We start from the raw sequence: 22547 nt of genomic DNA on the forward strand, positions 1-22547 counted from the left end.
CCATCAAAAAATGTCAATTTTGGTGTATTGATTTTGCCATAACAAAGGCGGTACTAAGGCCATTGAGAATAATTACAATTGGACAAATTTTCTGTTCTTTCCATATACCCATATACATATGTAAATGAACAGATGGAGAGTTGAATAAGTTAGGGTGTGATAAATAAGATTTAAGAATCGATTTTACCTTGAAGCCATGACTAGAATTGCTCCACATTGCATACCCCCTCTTCGGGCCCCGTTTGCTGCAATCTGAGCGGCACAACGCTGCTCATTATCAGTCTGAAATCAGGGATCCAGCTATTGTCCCTCCGAGGTATAAGGCCAGGAATGCCACGCACAAGCACGCTCTGTGAGAGAGCTTTTGTGGGGAGTCCCATTCCACCCTCCCAATCAATTGAAGCCCATTGAATTATGCCGTTAGCCAGACGAGCCCCACGTGTGCGGGAGGAAGAGAGCACCTGAACATGCTGTTAATCAATTTGTTGCTCGTTCCATTCCGATCTATGCCACACTGCAGTGACGCCGCCAGATGCCAAAGCGATTATTGCTGGTCCGACGGACTTGTACGTCAAAGTGGGCAGCGTCATAACGCTCACATGCCTGGTAAAACAGCCGACGACATCGGCACAGGACATTGGCCCCATCTACTGGTATCGCGGCCCATACATATTAACGCCGTTTGTTGCCCATCCCAATGAGGCGGCCATTGATTTGCAGCGTATCTCCATGGAATCAACTCTGACAGAGAAGCTACAGAGCAGGTAAGTCGCATAAACATGCTAGTATACTAGCAAAAATCAGTTCCATCATTCCCAACAAAATGGCACAATTAGTACGGAGTTTCCTCTAATCTGGAACGTCACGGGAAGGGCAATGGGATGTAGTGCTGGGTGGCCAGCAGGTGTGTTCGCTTCCACTTGGCACATCGCTTGGTATTTTTATAAAATCAAATTAATGAAGCGGAGACGCTGGGAGAGGGAAGCCATTAAGATGTACAGTGTTTTCAAGACTTGACATTATTACAATGTATTACAGATTACGCATTGCCAATGCACAGCTGCTTGACACGGGCAATTATACGTGCCTGCCGACCACGGCGGAGGCGGCCAGTGTGCTGGTCAATGTCATCAATGGTGAGTTGTACCATTACCAAAGCGGGTATCTGGGTTTGCCGTCTTCTAAATGCCATGCTTCTTTTTTCTCGCCTCTTCGTCGCCCTCAGATGAAAGCCCCGCGGCGATGCAGAAGAGTAAAGGTGTCCGAGTGGCCAGCAGCTGTCGGAGCACTCGAATGGCTCTCGTCATGGCGTTGGTTGCCAGTTCAGTTGTGCGATGGCTACTCTCCTGCAGCTGCTCCAACGCCTCCTCGAATGTATCATCTCTGCATATCAACTACTGGCACCCGCAAGCAATCAGACTCAGCCGAAGGGGGGAGCGGCAACAGCTACGGGTAGACGTAGACCTAAGGGAAACTTTGTCTGAATCGTGATAAGTAATTACGTGTGTGGATACTTGAATATATTGTACATAGGACTATTTAATAGCTAAGGATGAACATCAAAATACGATCCAGAACATCAAATATAAAGAAACCATTTCGTAATCTGTGTGTAATGTATATTCAATCAACCAGTAAATACTTTCATCAATACATTACATACAATCACTTTAAATATAGACATAGTAATAATTTTAGATTTTGTTTCTATGAAAACGACTGCTAATCATTTTATGGAGATTTGTACTTTTCTTTGGGTATATTTTGCATCTGGCAAACAACAAACTTACACAGCTAATACCATACGTTGGTCTAATTTGTATGCACAGCTTTAAATATAATGGAAAAACTGAAAATAAAATATTCATATTAAATAATGTATATAATTATGACAACGCATCGAAAAAACTTGGTTATTAATTTGAGAATGAAATTATTATTATTAGGATATTATTAGTTCTGAAAATTACATTGCCGAACCTCAAATTAATTGAAATTAACTGTCGTTAATGTTAACAGGCTATCAAAGAAATAAAAAAATGGATTAAAACTGCGATATAAGCGAATAGCAAATACACATACTCATAGCTATACTCGTATGTACATATATTCAACGTAATATACTTCGTAAGAAAGAATAAACGGAATTTTGTTAAATTTGATTGAGTAACGTTCATTATATTACATTAATTCCAGTATATTCTAAGTTTGACTCAACCCTGCAGCTGCTTTCATGGTAATCAAAAAAGTTGTACTTAATTAAGTCCCGCAACCGCCATGCCCGTTTCATTTTCGAAGTCCGACAGTCCCTTTGTTTGATCATTTCGTCGTTTAATCCGCAGTAATGTACGTGAGCGTAACTTAATTTACCTTAATTCAGACCTCGATAGCACAAGCGAAACATGGAAATTTAACCGAACCAGAGCCGGCAAAAGTGTGTCGAATTAAGCGGATAAGCCGGCACACGAGTCATTATTTCGCATTTCCACGCATACATACGTACACACACACATATGTGACGCCACAGTCGCAGGAAATGTCGGGGGCTGTCGTGGGTTCAGGTTAGGCGTCAACAGCACTGGTAAGGGTAGCGTTGGTCAACAGTAATGCGGTCCGCTCCCTAATTTTCATCGCAAGCGGGCGTACGAGGCGAATGCGCGATTATCAGCTCCGTGTGGTGGCTTGTTCGTGTGTTTGCACGCATAATTTTTCGCAGTTGAGTCTCTCAAATGAAATCATAATTATCCGCACTCGCTTGCCAGCCCCTCTCTTAATTGCGTGCAAATATATTACGGACAAACTCAATTTGCACTGATTGATACGTGTCTTTCCCAATCCCCGCCAATCTTGTTTGCTCTTAATTTGAAAATAAACTGCTGACAAATGATTGTATGAATTTAATCGATTTAAACTAATTTTTTCTATTGATATTTTCATAGAGTACTGTACATAATCATTGTTCACCGCATGTGCAGTGGTCGTTATTTCGGTTCTTCTGCCTTCTTCGTTTCTCTCACGCTCCATCTATCGCTAAAGCTGAAGATTTTCGTCTACCTCTCTCTTCTAAGATTTGTTGCATTGAGCACGTCATAGCGATTAGTTGCTCTATCGTTATGTTCTCACTTAAGCCATATGCATTTACAGAAGCGCAATTATTTGTAGCTCATTAAAGTCTGAAACACAAGCCACAGTTGAAGAGCATAACCCCGCCGATTAGCTGCTTGCCAATTAGTCACTCAATATGTCACTCGATGTGTGGTAAAGCTTTGCGCTTGCTCACTCTGATAAACGATCTCTCAAAGCTCTCTCTTCGTTATCTCCGCTTTGCGTCTGCTTATCCATGTAAGCCGAGCGAAGCTGCGCTCAGCGATCGGAGCGGCAACGTGAAGGGCAAGCAAGCGACACTTGCAATTCGGATCTCGCGCAATAAACCACACATTGCAGTTTTAGTTGTGCGCCGGGTGTTCATTTAATCGAAATAATAAATCGGCCGATCGGGAACGGAAATCTCTGGAAATACTGGAGCTCCATTTCTCCGTTTGTTCGCAATAATATAATAGAAGGGTATGTATCGATTTTCATTAAACGGAGAGCTCGTCAACTATTTTGAAGAAGGAAAAAAAGGGTTGATTGCAGTTCGTTCCGTGAGCCGCTGCAATTAAAATCTGAAAGCGCTTTCAATTCAAATTTATTTTTGCTTGTCGCTTTATTTCCTCCTCTTGGCGTGATTTTGTGGTTTTTGACGTTGTTCCTGTCCAAATTTGTAAACTTTCAGGGCAGCTCGGGCAAGTAGATTGAATCATTAGCACGGCAAGCCGCAAAGTTTTCCCTGCTCGACCTGCACTCAGGCGGGATTTACATTCTTCTGCTTCTGCCGTTGCTGTTTGTTCGCCGTAAAATCACCGCAGGGCCACAATAAACGAGGCAGGAGCAACAGATAAATACAACCCGTCACCTGTCTGCAGGACAGGGCGGAACTGGTCGGGCCTGTCGTTCTGTTCTGTCATCAAAGCCAAACATTTATGCAGTTCCACGAGCCAGCAGTCGGTGCGGGGCGGGGCGGGGCGGGGCGGGGGGCCTGGTGAGTTTGGTCTTGTTTTATGTGCGGGCGTTCAGAAGTTTAATTGTTTTCTGTTTTATGCGAAACTAAATTTAATATTGTAATTTTGGTAGAAAGAACTCGAAAGGGGCAAATGTCGGCTCGCAAAAGTTTTATCGTTTTAAAGTTCTCCGAGTAATTTCCCTGCAAAAGTTAATTAAACACCGCAAGCAAAGCATGGTTGGAGGCAGTGAGAGTTGGGATTAATTTTTATTTGTATGTAAATAATTTTATTTGTGCCACACAGCGGCACTGCTGTTTCAGAGACACAAACCATTATATTGTCTATAATTACTAATTAATAATTAACAATGAAAGACGGAAAACACGCCCTGGCCTCCCGGCACTATTAGGCTTGACAAAATATTTTGAAAATTTATGTGTGCTGATGGAGAAAATGTTTGGCAAAAGCCTTTAGAAGCAGAGAATTTTCATATGGAATCAAGAAGTCCAATTTTCAGGAAAGCGTTCACCAGTAATTAGAAAAAGTAATCAAAAGTTATTAAAACTGCATAGTGTGTATAAGCCGAAAAGTATTCATAATATACTTATCAAATAGCACGCCACCATTGCTCGTATATATTAACTATTAACGGTTGACTCCTTGTACCTACAAGAAGACAAATATATAGATAAATGAAAAAATCACTGGGGCTGGAAGTTTCCAGGGAACCGCAAATGTGGTGGGTCTTCCAGTAACTGGTCGCTCTTGGTCCTTTCTGGGGCAAAGCCGTGTAATCTAATATGCGTCAAACGAAATAAATTCATCCCATTTGAAAGATGGGAGGGACCAGCCAGTGGCTGTTGCTGTCCTTCTCTGTATTTAGTATGTTTTGTTGGTTTGTTCCTAACTTTTACCACTAATTAAGTGCTTACAAGGAAGATTTCAAAGCAAAAACGCCACAAGGACACAATGCCGAAATGGCCAGAGCACACACTGTAAACGAATTTCAAAACGGAGGCGGATTCATGTGGCCGCCGCCAGAATCTGGCCCAAAGTTTTAGGCTGGCCTGGAAAAAGTGTTGGCGTTTAATTATAAATTTACACGTTCGGGTTCCTGAAAAAAGAGCGAGGATAAAATTCGGTGGCAGCAAGGCCGCACCCAGATTAACTCCAGTGTTGGAAACGTTAACGTGAATGTCACTGCCTGCAAGACCTAAAGCCACTGGGTCAAAAAATTAACATAACACTGAATCTCAATCAGGCAAATAGGGAGTTAGAAGCAAGAAAAGGAAAGAGTTGAGACTATTGAATGCCATAAATGTAAATTATAAGTTAAAAGACATGGAATTATGGACTTGGAAACACGTCTTAAGAGCAGCATTCGTGGGACAATAATTTACCATTAAACCAACAAAAATTGAACACAAATCGTATAATGAGGGGAGTCGAGGAAGAAGCTGATGACCAAACTGTTTTGTGTTTCACAATCTCAAGCATTACGCTACTGTTTTTTGATTATTTTGTGTCATTTCCTTTTCATTACCGACAGTTATGGGATTCTGGGTAGCGCAGGGGTAGCATTGTTGCGCCGAGCGTGTGAGTTTTAAAATTCAATTTTTAAACGATATTATTTCCGGCGGAAATTAAAATGACTTCACATTTGAACGAGCTCGACATCCATGCTCCATGGCGGGTGCTCATTATTCAATACGATATTTTTGTCTCATGCTCCCACTCATGCTCCATACTGTCCACAAATTGCACGATGCAGTACATTAATGTGTGATAGTCTGTCACTTTGTTGTCGATAGCTGGGACTAAGAAGTGAAAAATCAGCTCTGGTGCACTCAGCTGCAGCAGAAATATGACAACTAAAAGATTCCAATGATAAATGATGTATCCATCGACATAGAAAGGAGCGAAAGAGAAACAAATGTGCTAAGAGAAGGGAATAAATCGACACGAAGCACAGTGGGGCCTTAGGCAAAAGCAGGTGGCAAAATTTTAGATTTTCAACATGCTATGGACGTTTGGGAGATATGAACATTCAAAGCTTTCCCCTTTTTTCAATGAGAAATCCGCCAGACGGCGCACACTGCACGGTGAAGAGGGTCTGAAAGAGAGTAATTGTGAAAAGGACGTTTTGGTGTTCGCTCAGAAGTTATTAATTTAGCAAGTTGAAATGAACGAGCGTCCCACTGTGCGATGATGTTGTTAATGACTCGCACACTGTCGTCCATGGCTCCTCCACGATGAATCGAATGAATGAAGATTTATGAGGCATTATGTACATGCATATGTGTATGTGCATGGCTGTGCACAGATACATAGTTATGCATGTAGATCTTGTTAGGTGCGTCTGCTTGCAATATTTGGCAAGAGTTTTTCCATTGTATTTACCAACTATCGACTACAACCGATAGGTCTACGAATGTTGCTAAATGGCTCGCTATCTTAATCTTAAAGTCTTACCTGGGACTTTGACTTGACGCTTTGACTCTTTTCATAGTGATCAAAGGGTATCTAGAAAAGGCCGTACCAGGTATCCTAATGGTTTTATTTTTCTGTTATTCTTGTATTCTATTGAAAAGCAGAAAAGCATAAAACAAAGGCATGTAATTGAATTTTTCTGTTGAGAATTTTGTAATTTCAGCTGCCTTTAAACCACATTTACAATTTACTGAGCCAGCGGGTGGGCTCCTTTGACTTTCCCAACTTTCCCTTGTGTCTGTGCTCTGCTCTAATGGAGTTTGTCGGGTAGAATCAATTTAAAGCACATGTCTGGGCCATTACCAGGGTTCACCCTTTGGCGTGCAAGTGTCATTAGCAGTGGGCTTTAGGGCCCCGCTAAAAGCATCTTAAAGCTTGTGGGTGTTGACCTGCCGTGTGATTTAATGCTATAGCCAATTAATAGGGCTAAAATAATCACATTTTTAGAAAGTTGACTACTAAAAACCTAACAATATTAACTCACAGCAGCGCAACTAGAAGCTTTGGGACTCATTATAGGGCTTAACGAGTCTTAAATGTACTTAAATGCTTATGAATGAAGCGTTTGCGACCCCGTAAAGTAAATATATTCTTAACCAGCATCAATTGCCGAGTCGATATGGCCCAGTCTCTCCCTCTTGTTTGTCGCCTAGTCCTTAAAGACTATAAGAGGTAGGCAACCAAATTGTGTATGCAACTAGCCTTCTGTGGTGTCACACTATAAATAGTACTTAAAATAGTACTATAAATAGTACATATGTTTAAAAATATTGCCACGCCAATTATGCAGAATTACCATATCTACCAGATGCCGAATCAGATCGGATTATTATTATAGCCAGAATGAACAAATAAATGTGCCCCCTTCCACTTTTCTGTTTCTCTCTCTCTCTCACACACTCAATCTTCAGCTGGTGTTGGTGTGAGTGGGGGGAGACACACATGTAGCGGAATAAAAAACCTTACGCGGAAAAATGGAAACAGATAAAATATTCAAAAGTTCTGATCAAATAGGTCATTAGGTGCAGAGCCCCGCCACGATTAGCTTCTTGTCAAAAAGTCACTCGCTTTGCGATTGCTCACCCTGCTAAGCGTTATCTCAAAGCTCTCTCTTCGTTATCTCCGCTTTGCGTCTGCTTATCCATGTAAGCCGAGCGAAGCTGCGCTCAGCGATCGGAGCGGCAACGTGAAGGGCAAGCAAGCGACACTTGCAATTTGGATCTCTCGCAATAAACCACACATTGCAGTTTTAGTTGTGCGCCGGGTTTTCATTTAATCGAAATAAAAAGTCGGCCTATCGGGAACAGAAATCATTACCTCCATAAGTGGAAAGAGGATACACGTAGTGCAAGAACAAATCAGCTTCGATACCATTTCCGGCGCATACCTTTAATGACGTATAAAATGTATTTGAAAGGTAAGATTCAAACTGACTAAATATATGTAGGTTTTAAAACTACAGCTGCGGCTCTTTTCGAGCGTCAAAATAATCATTACCCACCACTATCAGCGATTTTTGTTTTTCTTTGGTTCCATCAATTCTATTAGTTGCAATTTCGTTTCGTTTCATCGTTCAATTCGCAGTGACTTTTGTCCTGTGTGTGTGTACATTGTAAAATACAGTGTTAAAATACATACAAATACAGGTTTCCCAACGAAAATATGACAGCCCGGAACAAACGGTAACAACTACACACATACCTACATACATACATACATACATATGTAAATAGGTAGCGGCGAAAATGACTTTTGAGGCAACTTTATTAAATGACACAACGCAACAAAGTTGAAGGATTTTTCTACGTTCAGAAATAAATCATTACACACCGACAACAAAGAAGAGATATTAGGATCAGCATCATCAAAAAACTCGATGTAGCTCATCGGTCTTTAGTTTGGATCTTGAAGACTTTAATAGGATCGAGAAAAGGTATTTCTGCTCAGAACTGAGGATGTTAATGGTACTCCTGCTTGTTCGAATATGTATATAGAATATGTAGCTATAGGTAAAACATGTTGCCCAAAACATGTTTTCTATGAAGTGCGTAGAAAGCAGTCCACTAACTAGTGCAAACCTGTCGTGATGTTGGATACTGTAACAAAAGAGAGTACTTTACACTCGATTGCACGCCTCATTCGGGAGTGTCGAGTAACTGCGCTTTCATTTGGGTGAATGCAATTTCAACCAGAAGAATGAAGAGGCCAAGCAGTCGAGATGGCGATAGTAAAAGCGCCAAACGCAGGAAAAGGGCTGACAAGCAATTGCAGCGAAATGTAGGGTCGAACATTGAGCGAAAAATAATTGCCTTGAAGCACTGAAAGGTATCTTTTAAAGGACTTAACAACTTGAAACTATTCTTGCATGCGTTCTAACGAGCCGAACAATATTAGAAGAGGAAATCCAAGATACATATATAGCTGATTAAATGATTCAACTGTTGAATCGTAGAAACTCCGTAAAGAAAAGCAGAGCCAAGCCTCAAACGCCAGATTTCCAGTCGGAAACTAAAGCCCTGAACAAACAAGCAAACGAAAACAGCTGGTCAGAGCTTGGCAGTACCTAGACCGCTGTTGGCCCCAGAGCTCAGTTCAGATCTGGCCGTCGCGACGGCATGGACATGTGTGCGTCAGCAGCACTCGGACTCATAGTTTTCCTACCTCTTGCGCTGCTGCAACTTGCCGCGCCAAGTATCAACTGGACGGAACGAATCGAGACGGAGCTGCCTTTGCAGGCGGACAAGGTGGCCTACTGTCGGAGTCTCCTGCATCCGCGACAGCCCCAGAAGCTGCGAACCTCCCTGCAGCACACAAGTTGTGCAGCCTTGGTGGACAATCAGCTGCCTGTGACAGGGGAGCTGCTGATGGACACCCAACCGCGCTGCTGGCTGGGATGGGAGGTTTTCGGAAGACGTTGTCGCAAACGTGTCTAATCGACATTCTTTTGATTATGTTTCAAATAAAGCAAATGGAAAGGTGGCAAGAGAAGTAAATGCTAAACACATTTGGTTTTTGAAGTTTATTCTTACTTGTCGGCCTTAAAACTAAAACCAGACATGTACATATTTGGGCCCTGTTAGCCCCCGGGAAAAGACAACAATGGCCGAAGGACAAAGAGCAGTCTCGGCCATTTTTTCTTATCAAACTTCCGTGGGTGGAAAACTTCTACCACAGGAGTCAATCAACTTCCGCTTGGCCGTTGTCCTTTATTCGCCGCTGTTGTAGTTGGTCTATGGATTCATATATTTCATTTTTTGCATCCCTTTTTTCTGCCATCGCTGGCCAAATGGCCAAGGCATCAAGTGTCAATCAGTTTAAAGCAATGGAAGGGTTTCGCTCATGGATAGACATAGTTTTAAACGCTCTGTGAGGGACTTTGGAAGTGGTTCGCCCTTAAGATGATGATAGAAGAATTGATTAAGATAAAGAAATACTATACATACTGTAGACTAGGGGGCAAGGGCATGCTTATAGGTAAACAAATGTTTAATTCATTTACGTTGCCTATTTTCTATAGGTCTTTCTTCGTTATTAATCATGTGATGTGTTTTCCAATTAATTCATTTTTTTTACCAAAGCCCAATGCAAATTATTGAAGAGTTTGTTGTCTTTGCAGGCTGGCAAGCATTGAATGGAGAAACTATGGCCGCAAATAATGAGGCACATGTTAATGAGGTGGATGTAGACCCTCACTAGTGTGTGACTAGATTTTGATGGAAGTGGTACAATACCAGGTACGTAACTATGGGAAAACGAATTTCTTTTGGTGGGAAATGGCTTTATTGGTTTTAAAAATATATCTAAAACAAGAATTTATAAGCCTCTTTCGGAGCCGAAAAACGTTGACAACTAAATTGTTTTTTGATAGCTAGAAATAATAAGTTATAATAAGTTACTAATGTCCAAGGATGCCTCGATCTCACGGTATGTGAGATGACGATTTTTGAAGCACCATTTCAACAACGAAGGACATCGGAAAGTTCCAGAAATCATGGGTACTCCCTTGTCAAGATTCTTGTTACTTGTTTAACAAAGTTGAGACAATCTGAGACAATCAAAAAACGAGTCAGAGAGCGGCATGTGTAATTCAACTAAATATCAAAATAGTTGAAATGAATGAATGAAAGTATGTGATACTTGTAAAACAAGAAGGAGTAAAGTAAACCCACGAAAACTTTGGTTAAACAAACCAGGCATTTCACTGTCGATTGCACAAACAGAAACAGTGGCAGGAGCACTAGTAGGGACGGACTCAGTGTTTGAGTGTTGCGACTACACGGTGCCCATTAATGGATCGAGGGATGCCGGCCTGCTTATTTATTTTGGAATAGCTTTTATCTCTGTCAAATTTGATTCAAGGCAAGGCCCTGTGCCGCGACCAACCATATGGTACGGCATTAGTAGTACGGCAGATTTGGCTAGAGTAGAAAAGTTAATTCAGGTTCCACGTCAAATACAACGCCGGCTCTTACTTCAGTTCTAACGAAGCAGAACGAGCAGTTTCGCCAAATTGCCAGAAACGCGCAGTCGTTGTTACGCGTCACCTGGCAAAACAAAGTTGTCACAACCGTCAAATTTGAAACTGCATTGAGGAGCATCCACATCGCAGTCTCTGCCAGGTTCTGCCGCACTGTTAGAAAAAGTTTTATTGCCCAGAGTCACTGGAGCCTTTACAATAAAATCTGACCTACATAAGTTTACTCAGCTTTCAGAAACAAGCAAAATTGCTATAGAGACTCCGAGTACACGTTACCCCCTAAAAAAACTTATCCCACCGTTGCATAGACTGGGCCGGGGGGGAGAAACAGAACCACCAGAAGAGGACTCAACAATCCTAACCCATTGCCGTACCATCTACCGTTCTGGATCTCAGATTAGCAAGATATATCAACAAAATGTTGGTAATAAAAAGATAGAGTTAAAGATTGAAGTATCAAATTTAAAAGGCTCATCGCTCCTCCTGGAAAGTCTGCGCTTTGTTTTATACCAACCAGAATAAAGGCTGATCTCTAATATATTTGGAGATGTGAGAAACAACACTCATTGAATTAGCTGCAGACTTATAAGGGGATGAGTGGATCTTCCACCAAGCCAAGACTAAGGAGATACTCCTATTGCTTTGGCCAGCGATCAGCCCGGACCTAAATCCAATAGAAGATCTTTCGGGTAATTGACCTCAAAGAGGCATTGCGATAAATCAACTTGGTGGGGGATGCGGATGTGGGTAACAGCCAGAAGAATGTATATCGTCCACGAAGGACGATAATCGGTATAAATAGCGGACAGAAAATAATTAGGAGCCGGACTAGTCTCTAAGCGACGCTACAGAACGAGATTCTACTGCTTTTTGGGTACATCTTAAAGCAGGAGTTCTCTGGAGTTCTTTGTCTTTGGGAAATATGGAAGACAAATGCCAATACGAAGAAATGCTCGCAGAATGATTACGCTTTGAGTTAGCAAACACAAATGTTTGCATTCTTTTAATTTACTTTTTTTTCACCAGTGCTAACGCGCGTCTAGCATTTACGATGCTGCGAGTGTTTGTTTTCAGAGAAATATATATTTTTGCATAGCTTGACGCATGATTAATATAAGATTTAAGTAAAAAAGTGAATGGAATCGCAGAGTGGTTTCCCCCCAAACTCAGTGAAACCAGGAATTTATTTTTTGTAAAGCCAAGTCAAAGTTGAAAACCAACCAAAAAATTAGTTGTTAGTTTAGTTAGTTAGTTTTTTCTTTAGAACTGCCTTTGCCTTCAAATGATTAAACCAATAGGAGATACCAATAACAGAATCGTACAATACATACTTAACTTTTTACTAATTTGAGAGTTCTATCATCTAAAGCAAAAGTTTTATTAGATTTATTGGATTTTTGAGGGCTCTGCAAAATTCTCCATTGGATGCGTGTGTATTTGCCACTTCTATCCGGACGATCCGGACTGCACTGTGCGTCGTAGTACTGCAAAGAAATATCATGTAAGGTAGACTGGGAATTTTCAACTGGAGAAAATGTGGAGCGCACTATCATATATTTTTTTCTGAATCATTAATCAATTAGGGTATTCTAATTTGGATAAAATCAAGTGTACACGTACAAATAGTAGACAATGAAATGTGCCAAGCGAGATAAAATAAAGCCCACAATTTCCCTATCTGTATCCTTGAACCTACGACCCCTCCAAAGAAGTGTCTAAAATCCATTGATTGGGCTATGAACTGGTACCATCGCAGCATGCTGTTCAGATTGGGGCCCCTGGGATTTATTTTATGACCTAAAACCTGGACACTCATACGTTGCCTTCCAGTAGTTTTTGCCACATCGAATTTTGTTCGTCTTAGCAGCCCTGTTTAAATCATTCTGTTAGATATTCCGTATTTCTTAACAAATCATTAGAAATCGTTCCACAAATTATTTCGGGAAATAAAAAGTCTTAAATACTTTCAAAAATGGCGTAAGTAAATAATTAAGGGAATAATAATAGTGTACAAAAAATAACAAAACAACAAATATTTACAAATATGTAAGTGAGGCCGCCGAGTACAAGCCTGGCGACTTGCCATACAAAGAGCAAGATGATCGAAAACAGTTTTGCAAGTTTCACTACAAAGGCGTTCTCATCGTGGTCATTCCCCTCGTGTTTGCCCCGATTCTGCTGGCAGAGAATGTATTGGTACGTACAGGCCTGTCTATTTAGCAGGTCCTCGAATTGAACTGAATTCCCGATAGGTATCTCGGTTTATATACATTACAATATGCCTGTATCTGTACTACATCCTCAACGTTATGGCTCAAGGCGCAACTGCTTTTCTCTACATTACATTCATTCCTGTCTTGGGCATCGCGGGCTCTGGCCCCGTCAGCAATTCGTATTATACAGACCTAATATTTCTGACATATGGCAGCGTCATTATGGGCGTCATGATGGACTCTTCGAAGCTCAGTGAACGTCTCGCAGTAATAGTTATCAAAATTTGTGGTTCCAACATCAGAGTGTAAGAAAATCCATACAAAACGATCATACTTACTAGGTCTTTCTCCGCATAGTTTTCAGATATTTCTGGTCCTTGTCACTGCGCTGTCATCCGTTCTGGTTAACTCCACACTCATTGCGGCCTTTTGGATGAAGGTGGCTCTAGCTGTGATGACTGAATTCAACGAGGTGAGTGTCTGATCCCAGTATTAAATTAAGGCTCAAGCGATCCTTTTTTTCAGGCTGGTGTTGTTAAAATGTACTCCGACGAAGAGCCCTACGAGCGTGGATCGTAAGTCTAAAGTAGTGTGCCATACTTTAGATACAACAAAATAATACTTCTCTCCGTTTCACAGTAAACCCTATCCGTCGCGTCCTGCAGTGGGCATTTATTTAACCGTGTGCTATGCTTCCACCCTGGGGGGCATGATTTCGCCACTACAGGATCCCAATGAAGCTCTGATCGGCATTTTTAATAAGTAAGTAGAGTATTTTTATATCCGGTACTCAAGGAGCACAGAAGGAGGCGCTTCCCACCCCGTAAAGTATTTTTATTCTTAGCCAGCATCAATGGCCGGTTCGACATTGCGATGTCTGTCTGTCAGTCTTCTCGTTCCGTTAGTTATTCCGTAGTTATTGCCAAATTTGAGTCTTTCCCCTTTGAATGCAAAATATAACCAAAATTATGTATAATTATACCTGTTCCCCCAGGAATTTGAAGGGAAAGGTCGGCGCTGGAAGCTTCCTGGTGCTGTTAATTGCTCCGATGATTCTTAGCATGATCGTATTGAGTCTTTGGATCAGTTGTATGTTCCTCGGACTAGCGGGGGGCAAAGTGAAGCAGGAGCTGGCCGAGGGTGCTGGCAATAGGGACGGATTCAAACAGGCCGTGGCCGATAAGGGGGAGAAAATGGGTCCCTGGACAATCCACACCAAATTGTCCCTCATCCTGATTCTTGTTACATTTCTGCTAATGATGACGCGAAAGCCTGGCTTCATGGATGGCTGGGACACCATAAGCAAGAAAACGACTAATGGTCCCTCCGTCACAATCATTGGAATGAGTATTCTATTCTTTGGCATTCCCGCCAACTACATGTTCTGCAAATACTACATGTGTCGCCAGCCCAAGAAGGAGGGCAGTGTGCCGTCGCTACTGGGCTGGAAGGCGGTGAATTCCAATACACCTTGGGGACACATCTTCATGCTGGCTGCCGGGTTCAGCTGCGTGTTTAGCGGCCAGAAGGCCGGTTTCTTTGATTGGTTGGCGGACTCGGCGAAGAAGAGTAAAATGAGCAAGGGAACCGCCTTGATGTATGGCTCCGCATTGGGAGCCCTGATGACTATCCTAGCACCAGCCACCACCTTGGCTAAGCTCGGTGTCCCCATTATGTTTGGAGCCGTAAGTGGACTACGGTCGATCAGGACTGTTTCAATACACCTCTTTCTTCTAGGGTAAGAACGTGGCCGTGCCATTTGCGACTGCATTGCACAATCAGTTCATGCTACCAACCAGTACACCATCCAACACGATTATTGCCGGCTGGGGAAATGTCAGGCCCTTTCAGTTTGTAAGTATCTGCTAGACAGTAGTTGAAGGTCGTGACCCCAAGCAACGAACTGACTCTCATCCCCCAGCTATTGGGAGGCCTGGTACCCACCATACTCATGTTTGTCTTCATTCTGGGCTTCACCATGGCCCTAGGAGGAACTGCATTCTCCGGTTATTAAACCGAATTCAATACACAAACAGCAACCAATAAAATCACAATCAGCATCTAAACTGTGACTTGGTCTCTTACTCTTAGTCTCTGAGATCGAGAAGAAGCTCGAGAAGAACAAGTGGGAAACGTTTCCTTCCTTCATATGTACATACCTACACACCTAACTCATATACTTAGGTACCTGGTATAAAAAGCTATATTTGGCAATGTACAGCCCTGCTGAAATGCACCAAATTCGAACCCAAAAGCACTGTACCCAGTGGGTGATAAGCAAAGGCTTTTAACCAAATTACACAGTTTCGCATTTAAGGCATTACCCGCCTGGACATTCGCACCTAATTCGCATCGCTCTAATCCAAACAGGGCCTGCAAAAGCGTTCGGGCTAAATAATTGATTTGTTAATTTAGTCATGGACACGGACAGTCCCCATGTGCCTCTCCAGGAGACTCCTACCGGCTGAATAGTTTTCGGTTTAGTGCAGTCTGGAACCAGACGACCCGCTGCTGCCCAGGGGACGAATTTATATTCCAACAATTTAATTATTAAATTCGTCGCGAACTGTTCATGAATATTCATATCAGTCACGACATTCTCAAATTGTCTCTCTTATTGTTTTGGTTGGAGAACACGACTGCCATTGCCTTGACCAAAAATACACGAAAATGAAATGTACGGGCATCAAGTGTATACGGTGGGGATTCCGTACGCTATTCTGCTAGGGCTGGGTACTTGCGGGGTCGGATACATATATCCTTAATCCGATTTTTGGAACGTACATACTTATGCTCAAAGGTCGCACAGTTCTCCAAATAGAAGATAGGCGTCCTGCGACTTATGCTCTTCATTGTGAGTGCAACATCTAATTGCAATTGTCGGAAAATGTATTGATGCTACATTATATAAAAGAGTTCCTTAGTGTTCCATATAGTTCCATTTATGCAATAATCGATAATTGTACACCATGATGGGTGGGTGTGTAAGAAATTAAGCTATCTTTAGCTTTTTTCTTTGGATATTTTCACTTAATCCCAATTGGGACTGGGGATCCCCAAAATCTGGATACCCATGGACTGGGAACAGCCACAATCAGAAACGCTTTCGGTTGTGCTCCCCTCTTATGGGCTTGCCTATTATCCGCCTGTTTTTTCCAGTCATTGCCCTCCCGTAAAATGAAAGAACAAATTATGTTTATATATTCAAATGTCATGCACGCCTTAAGCTGATTTTTCTGATTTTCTGCGTTGGTATGAGCTAAGCTCTCTTGAATTTTCGCATTTTAAACCCAATTCCTGTCTCATTATTCTTTTGACATCTGCGCAGGTTTCACAAGCAAATTGACAACAAAAACTGTGCAGGATTTTTCCCATCCATGAATTTCCATTTCCATTTGCAAGGAGTCACGTCACCGATTCGGGGCTTTGTTTTGCCATGGATTAATATCTCCCGAAGCAAAGTTCAGACGCCCCGGTACAGATTTAATTTATTTCTGACTAAACCAGGCTAAGAGTAACGGCGGACAGTGAATAAGTTTAGACAAGCGCATGGCAAGAATCAAAGTTCGAGTATGCACAGGTGGCCCCGGGTTTTCCGTAGTTATACTTTAGTCCAGGACGCCAGGTTTTACTATAATTAGTCTTTATTTATGAATATTCTCTAAGATTAGTTATGATTACATTACATTATGATTAGATTAATACAAATAATTGCGCTCGTGATTTGCGTGTGGCTGAGTGAGACTTTGGCACCGAATCAAATGGCGTCGATCGTTGAGGCTGTGTTCTCTCTTCTCTTTGCTCGACGGCCGCTTCTAGTCTCTCTCTCTGTTACTTGCTCTGTTATCGCTACAGACTCTGTTGCTCTACTTGCTCTGTTATCGCTACAGACTCTGTTGCTCTCTGTGGCTTCCTACCAAATCCCACCACACACATGCCCAGCCAGTCGGTACATCCTCAGGAAGTTGTTGTTCTTCAGGCTTAGAGGAAAGTGCTTTCTTCTTTTGAGAAGTGTGACAAGTTTTATTCTCCCATTCAAAGTGCATCGGCGTCGAAGCCTCGAAGATAGCACTCAGACCAGGAAGCTGGTGCTGACCTTTGAATTTTGGCCAGAAATGAAGAGAGCCAGAATTCGTGTGGAGCAATGACCTTCGCTTTGTGGCGGACTGATTTGCCCCACAAACATTATAAATTGTAACCTGTGTGTATAATTTATTTATCGACTTATTAAAGTACACTTAAAACCCAATTAATCCAGCATCCAGATTAGTAAACACCGAAAATAGAGTTTTATTATTCAAAACTTTAACAAAAAAACCTATAATTTCCACAAAATGTGTCATATTAATTGAATTCATAATCGCACGCATATCAATGGCCCCCATAATGATAATGTCCAGTATCCGAGCCTCCAATCAAGCGACAACAATAAATCTACTTTATGGCTATGCAAATAGCAAATATACATACATACATATGTACATGCTTGTGTGTGTGTGAAAAATAAACTCAATAATTGCACAGAAGGCAGGCAAGGCAGGGAAGGCCGAAGTCCGAACAGCATCAGAAATTATTGTTAATAAAAACGAAAACTAATAAAATTACAGCGATTTTATCGCGACGAAAAAAGGCAAAACAATTGCGATGGCGTCGCGCATGTGCACACAGCAAAAAGCGTGACATCAAATCAAATTAAACTTAATGTTCAATGCGATAAGGACCGCAAAATTGAATACTCATAAGAGGGAACCGAAATGATTATGTTTAATTCAACCACAAAAGGGAAGACCAGCTAAATCAGAACAAAACTCATTTCCAGCGGAAGTCGGGAGTCGGGCAGCCATGACGCCATGCCATCCTACAAAATGGCCATTTTGGGCCATTGTCTGTCTGCTCCTCTGCCCCACTGTCTGTCTGCCTCTTTGCCGCGCCGTCAAGCGCCCTGGTGTCCTGCTGATTAGCCGTCACGAAGCTGTGACGAAAGGAACAAATGAATTATTATGGCGTTGCGTTCCAATTGTTGACATAGATTTAAATTATTTGTAACAAAGTCAACGAATCGTGTCTGCTCCTCGCCCTTGTCGGAATCTCTTCTCCTTCAGTTCTCTCATGCCCCAAGGGCTTGCCGCTGATTTGATTGTCGTGCAAAACACAAGTACAACTCTGTAAAGGAACAAGATTGTTTGTTTAACGAGAATTTATCTATTATATACAGAATTCGATGGAAGATTTTCTATACCAATTCCTTGTCAGCAGTAAAGGGTGGAGAACCGCCCGCTCCACCGTGTGTCTCGTCTCGCCTCTTTTAAATGGCTTTGAAAACTGGTCTTCTTATAAGAGGAAAATAAAAAGCTAATAGGCGCGGCCTGGCCACTGTTTTGTCCTGTAGTTCATTCCTTGTAAAGGTCCCGAGAGGCGTGACCTCTCTGTAGTCATTACTGTTAATGGCGCCTCGCCGATTCGATACAGTTAAGACTCGAGGATATAGTTTCAGTATACTCCAGTTGTCAAAGTCCATACCCGAATTTGAGGCTTGGATCATTTTGCACATGGAGAATCGTCTATTCCTTGATTACTTCTCATTGGACGTTCCAATCTATTGACTACGAGTATGTGGACTCTCCTACTCGTATAATAGTCTACATACATATAGTCTCAGAGCTCTTTTTATTTAGCTATTCACGCCACTGGGCTCTGTTTGTGTATTTTTTTTAGGGACATCAAAAGGCATGGAAAAATCCGCTTGGATGTCAACAGCATTGGCCCATTTTCCCTCCTCTGTTTTCTATTTTCCTTTCGTGATGTTCTCCCTTTTGTTTGCATTTTACCTCAAGCTTTTTACAGGCTTTAATGTTTTCCACTTGTGGCATTAATTTCTGCTGTGTAAGCAGATAAATTGCAAAATGTCAGAAGAAGCAGAAGAAGCTGACAGTCACTGGCATTAATACGGATACCAAGTCGTTTGCAGGAACCCGACTCCATTGATGTCAAGTTGAGAAGTCCATCAAGTGGCAAAGTAAATTTGAACACTTTATGAATGGTGTTTGGTCCTCAATCCTGAAGTCTTTGCGAGATTATCGAGGCATTGAACTGTTTACAATGGTAGATGCCTCAAGAGGCAAGGACCTGTTTATACTATAAACTGTTGAAGGGTCAGTTTGCCACACAGGCAGGGCGGGAGGAGGGTGGTGTGGGAAATAAACACTATGATATTGACTATAACCTGAAAAAACGCACGTACTGCACCTTTATTTGAATCAAAATCAATTCTCCTGCCCCTTTACATCTTTCTTTATGGTTTGAGTGGACTTTTGATTGGTGCAACCCTCGTTTTGCGAAAGCCTATCACCCTCATCTTCCGTGAAGCTCTTAGAGACACTATCGGCGTCTTTCTTATGTGACAAACGCCAGTTCAGCAGGCTGGATTCCGATAGAAAGGCATTCTCAACACTAGTACTGTCGTGCATGTTCCAAATGCACTTAGCAAAGATATTGGAGACATCAATGATGTGGAACCTTGGATTCTTGGCCACTTCTGCGGGCTGGGGAACGGTATTCGTGCAGACGACCAGCTCGAACAGCGATTCACTGAGCTTCTGCTGGGCCTGGCCCGAAAATACGCCGTGAGTGACGACTGCGTAGATTCTCGCCGCTCCGGCCTCGTTCAAGCGCTCAGCGGCTAGGCATAGGGTGTTACTGGTGTCCGCTAGATCGTCCACAACCACAACGACCTTGCCCCGAACGCTCCCAACCAGTATCATGTCGTGCACCTCGCTGGCCACCCGCCTCTGCTTGTGGAACAGTGCCACGTGAGTGCCCAACTTGTGGCTGATGTGGGTGGCCGTTTTCACCGCTCCTTTGTCTGCGCCGACAATCACCAGCTCCGCGTAGTCGGGGATAAAGCGTTTAATCCACGATTCGATGGCAATATCGGATTGCAGGTTGTCGCAGGGTATGTCAAAAAATCCCTGCAGCTGGGCGTTGTGCAGTTGCATGGTCAGGACCCGATTGACCCCGGCCACAGAGAGCATGTTGGCTACTAGCTTGGCCGTTATGGGCTGCTTCCACGAGTCCATTTTGTCCTGCCGCGAGTATGGAAATAGTGGCATCACCGCCGTAATCGTGTTGGCCGAGGCATAGCGACAGGCCTGCACCATAACCAGAAGCTCCATCAGCATGTCGTTGACCGGCTCGCAGCTGGTCTGAACTATGTAGACATCCGCTCCCCGCACCGACTCGAGCAGCTCGAACCGTATCTCTCCATTGGGGAACTTCGCGCGCAGCACTGGATGCAGGCTGAGCCCCAAGCTCTCGGCCACCACATCTGCAAAGTCGCAGTGCGATGAGCCCGACACCACCACCAGGCGGTGCATTAAATTACCAGGAGTGGAAATATCCAGTACATAAATTTTGTAGAAGCGAGAAATTTTGAAGTCCTGTAGCCAGATTGGAGCTGAACCCTCGCCTGCTTGGATTCAGGCGCAATCGTTAATGTGAGAGCTGCGGGCCGCCCTGGGCGTCTGCAAAATTTGAGATAATTGGTCGAACGATTGATTTGCCTGACCGCGGCTCAACACATCACTAAGCTGTTGGCCTCCTGTTGGCCAGGCCCCCTACAATTAGGCATATTATAATGCCCTGAGGCTGCTCAAGGTGCGGTACTGCACTGATTAAATGGGGAACGATTGGAGGTGTACACCCAAATGGGATTATAAGGAGAGCATTAGAAAGGTGACACATAGGGCTTGTGTGAGCTTGCCGGGACTTATACGTTATAACGATCCCTGCTCTACTACAATTTATTGTGTATTTCAAATTCAAACTTCCTTCGTCGCACGTCTAAAATATTATGTTTCGAATTGCCTGCGAAGGAATTCTGGCGGTCAAGGCGCTGCACTACAAGATCCAATCATGGGTATTGGGGCTAGTGCCATATTTAATTATGTCATACCACTGCATGGGCGCGTTGGCCACGCTAATGAATTACCGACTTGTGAGCGTCGAAAAGGCTGTGGTTCTGGATGTCGCGGATGTGTTTGGCTACATCTATACGGCTTTTGATGCTCTACTGACCTCTGCGGCCGTTGCACAGATCCTGGTGCGGGGCAAAGAAGAGACTGGTGTAATAATGCTGCTGATAGGGAGAGTGATTCACCGACTGCTCTTCACTATGTGGATTCATGTGTATCACTCTCTCCTCAACGACTGCCTCGATGTGGGCTCTCTACTAGTTCTTCTGGCCACTAGAGTCTATCTCCGAGACAGGAAGGAATGGCCAAGGTTGGCTCTCAAGAAGTGCGACTTCCTGTTGTTGGCGGCAAGAATTGGCCTATCCAGTATCTATATATCCTGGCTGGAGGAGATAATTAATGTAAGTTCGGCTTCAATCGAGGTTCCGACAATAGCACTATACGTGACATTCCGTTTCAGCCCATCTCAAGCTCCCTCTCTCTCGCTCTCCTAAGTGCCTTGGTCTTGGGGATCAAGTGCAGAGCTGCCGCATACCTGACTGCCCTAGTCATACTCTATCATGACGTGCTGAGCCCACACTTTTGGTTCCTGTGGGGCTGGAATGATGCGCTCCTGTCGTTGGAGCATTTGAGCCTACTGTTCTGTAAAATTGGTGGATTCCTGCTTCTCTCGCAGCTGGGTGCCGGCAAGTGGTCGCTGGATAGGTACCTGTCCAGAGCTCCGGAAACAAAGGAGCAGATGGGAAACTACCGCCACACCAAAACCAAAACCTCCGCCTATGTCCTGTAAATGTTTTCCCTCGGATTGAGATGTGAAAGTCGTCAGGTCTTACCGAGATCTATGCCTGCTGTGCTACTCTTTCCTCTTTTTGACCGGTACCGTTGGTTCTTGAACATCTGAGAGATTTACATAAATTCTGATGAGAAACACTTTCCCTTCGGCTAATATTTATTTTTATTTCTCTCTATCTCTATTTGCACGCCTAGCCCTCCATGTGGCGGCGGCAGGGTCGCCACTCCAAGGGTTCTCAGATTCGTGCTTCCTCGGCGTAAATTATTAAAAAGTCTCGAGTTGCGCTTAAGCGCCTTTACCCAGCATTTAATCCTCCCTCTACCCTGAAAAGGAAATTGAAACTAGCTTGGGGATGTAATGCCGTTAAATTTCAGGATACAAAAAAACTAAGAAAACGCAGGGTCCTCTCCTTCCTTGCCGGCTTAAAAGGAAACACTGTCATTAATGAGTTCTGGGTGGGGACACAGAGCCCGCAGTGGGAAAGGCGCGAGGCGCGACCAGCACGACGTGCATTTAAGAACCGCAAAGGACGCAGTGACCTTCGCTCTTGACTCAAAACCC

The 22547-nt window shown here is 43.1% G+C and overlaps 5 protein-coding genes across 8 annotated transcripts in view; 4 read left to right on the forward strand and 1 right to left on the reverse strand.

Moving 5' to 3' along the window:
* The window catches only part of LOC6589051 (zwei Ig domain protein zig-8), a 34022-nt gene extending 32294 nt beyond the window's left edge, over window positions 1–1728 (forward strand). For 2 of the 4 annotated variants that reach the window (XM_026988918.1, XM_026988921.1), the window contains exons 5-7: window positions 521–764; window positions 1039–1136; window positions 1226–1727. In XM_026988918.1, coding sequence (XP_026844719.1) covers window positions 521–764; window positions 1039–1136; window positions 1226–1491 — 608 coding nt within the window. In that variant the 3' untranslated portion in view covers window positions 1492–1727. Of the gene's footprint in view, window positions 1–520; window positions 765–1038; window positions 1137–1225 lie in introns of all 4 variants that reach the window. The other 2 variants (XM_026988920.1, XM_026988919.1) reach the window with 2 other exon arrangements.
* Window positions 1729–9085: 7357 nt separating this feature from the next.
* Window positions 9086–9533, forward strand: LOC6589666. Its single transcript, XM_002014266.2, has one exon. The coding sequence runs from the start codon at window positions 9149–9151 to the stop codon at window positions 9464–9466; it is 318 nt and encodes a 105-aa protein (XP_002014302.1). The 5' UTR covers window positions 9086–9148; the 3' UTR covers window positions 9467–9533.
* A 3404-nt stretch (window positions 9534–12937) lies between these two features.
* Window positions 12938–15289, forward strand: LOC6589665 (protein I'm not dead yet). Its single transcript, XM_002014265.2, has 9 exons — window positions 12938–12987; window positions 13062–13206; window positions 13263–13528; window positions 13581–13695; window positions 13749–13798; window positions 13863–13985; window positions 14218–14908; window positions 14961–15077; window positions 15145–15289. The coding sequence occupies exons 1-9, from the start codon at window positions 12983–12985 to the stop codon at window positions 15235–15237; spliced, it is 1605 nt and encodes a 534-aa protein (XP_002014301.1). The 5' UTR covers window positions 12938–12982; the 3' UTR covers window positions 15238–15289.
* Window positions 15290–19435: 4146 nt separating this feature from the next.
* On the reverse strand, window positions 19436–20729 carry LOC6589664 (ribose-phosphate pyrophosphokinase 2). The gene has a single exon (XM_002014264.2). The coding sequence runs from the start codon at window positions 20594–20596 to the stop codon at window positions 19487–19489; it is 1110 nt and encodes a 369-aa protein (XP_002014300.1). The 5' UTR covers window positions 20597–20729; the 3' UTR covers window positions 19436–19486.
* A 343-nt stretch (window positions 20730–21072) lies between these two features.
* On the forward strand, window positions 21073–22123 carry LOC6589663. The gene is made up of 2 exons (XM_002014263.2): window positions 21073–21594; window positions 21654–22123. The coding sequence occupies exons 1-2, from the start codon at window positions 21073–21075 to the stop codon at window positions 21981–21983; spliced, it is 852 nt and encodes a 283-aa protein (XP_002014299.2). The 3' UTR covers window positions 21984–22123.
* The last annotated feature ends 424 nt before the right edge of the window (window positions 22124–22547 follow it).

The sequence above is a fragment of the Drosophila persimilis genome, unplaced genomic scaffold (genome assembly GCF_003286085.1).
Source record: "Drosophila persimilis strain 14011-0111.01,24,50 unplaced genomic scaffold, DperRS2 tig00000191-arrow-pilon, whole genome shotgun sequence".
NCBI classification, from domain to species: domain Eukaryota; kingdom Metazoa; phylum Arthropoda; class Insecta; order Diptera; family Drosophilidae; genus Drosophila; species Drosophila persimilis.

Coding starts and splice junctions, on each gene's coding strand:
- LOC6589665 (XM_002014265.2), top strand. Junction 13,986..14,217: donor CTGATCGGCATTTTTAATAA/GTAAGTAGAGTA, acceptor CTGTTCCCCCAG/GAATTTGAAGGGAAAGGTCG. Junction 15,078..15,144: donor ATGTCAGGCCCTTTCAGTTT/GTAAGTATCTGC, acceptor CTCATCCCCCAG/CTATTGGGAGGCCTGGTACC.
- LOC6589663 (XM_002014263.2), top strand. CDS start 21,073: ATGTTTCGAATTGCCTGCGAAGGAATTCTGGCGGTCAAGGCGCTGCAC. Junction 21,595..21,653: donor GGCTGGAGGAGATAATTAAT/GTAAGTTCGGCT, acceptor ATTCCGTTTCAG/CCCATCTCAAGCTCCCTCTC.
- LOC6589666 (XM_002014266.2), top strand. CDS start 9,149: ATGGACATGTGTGCGTCAGCAGCACTCGGACTCATAGTTTTCCTACCT.
- LOC6589664 (XM_002014264.2), bottom strand. CDS start 20,596: ATGCACCGCCTGGTGGTGGTGTCGGGCTCATCGCACTGCGACTTTGCA.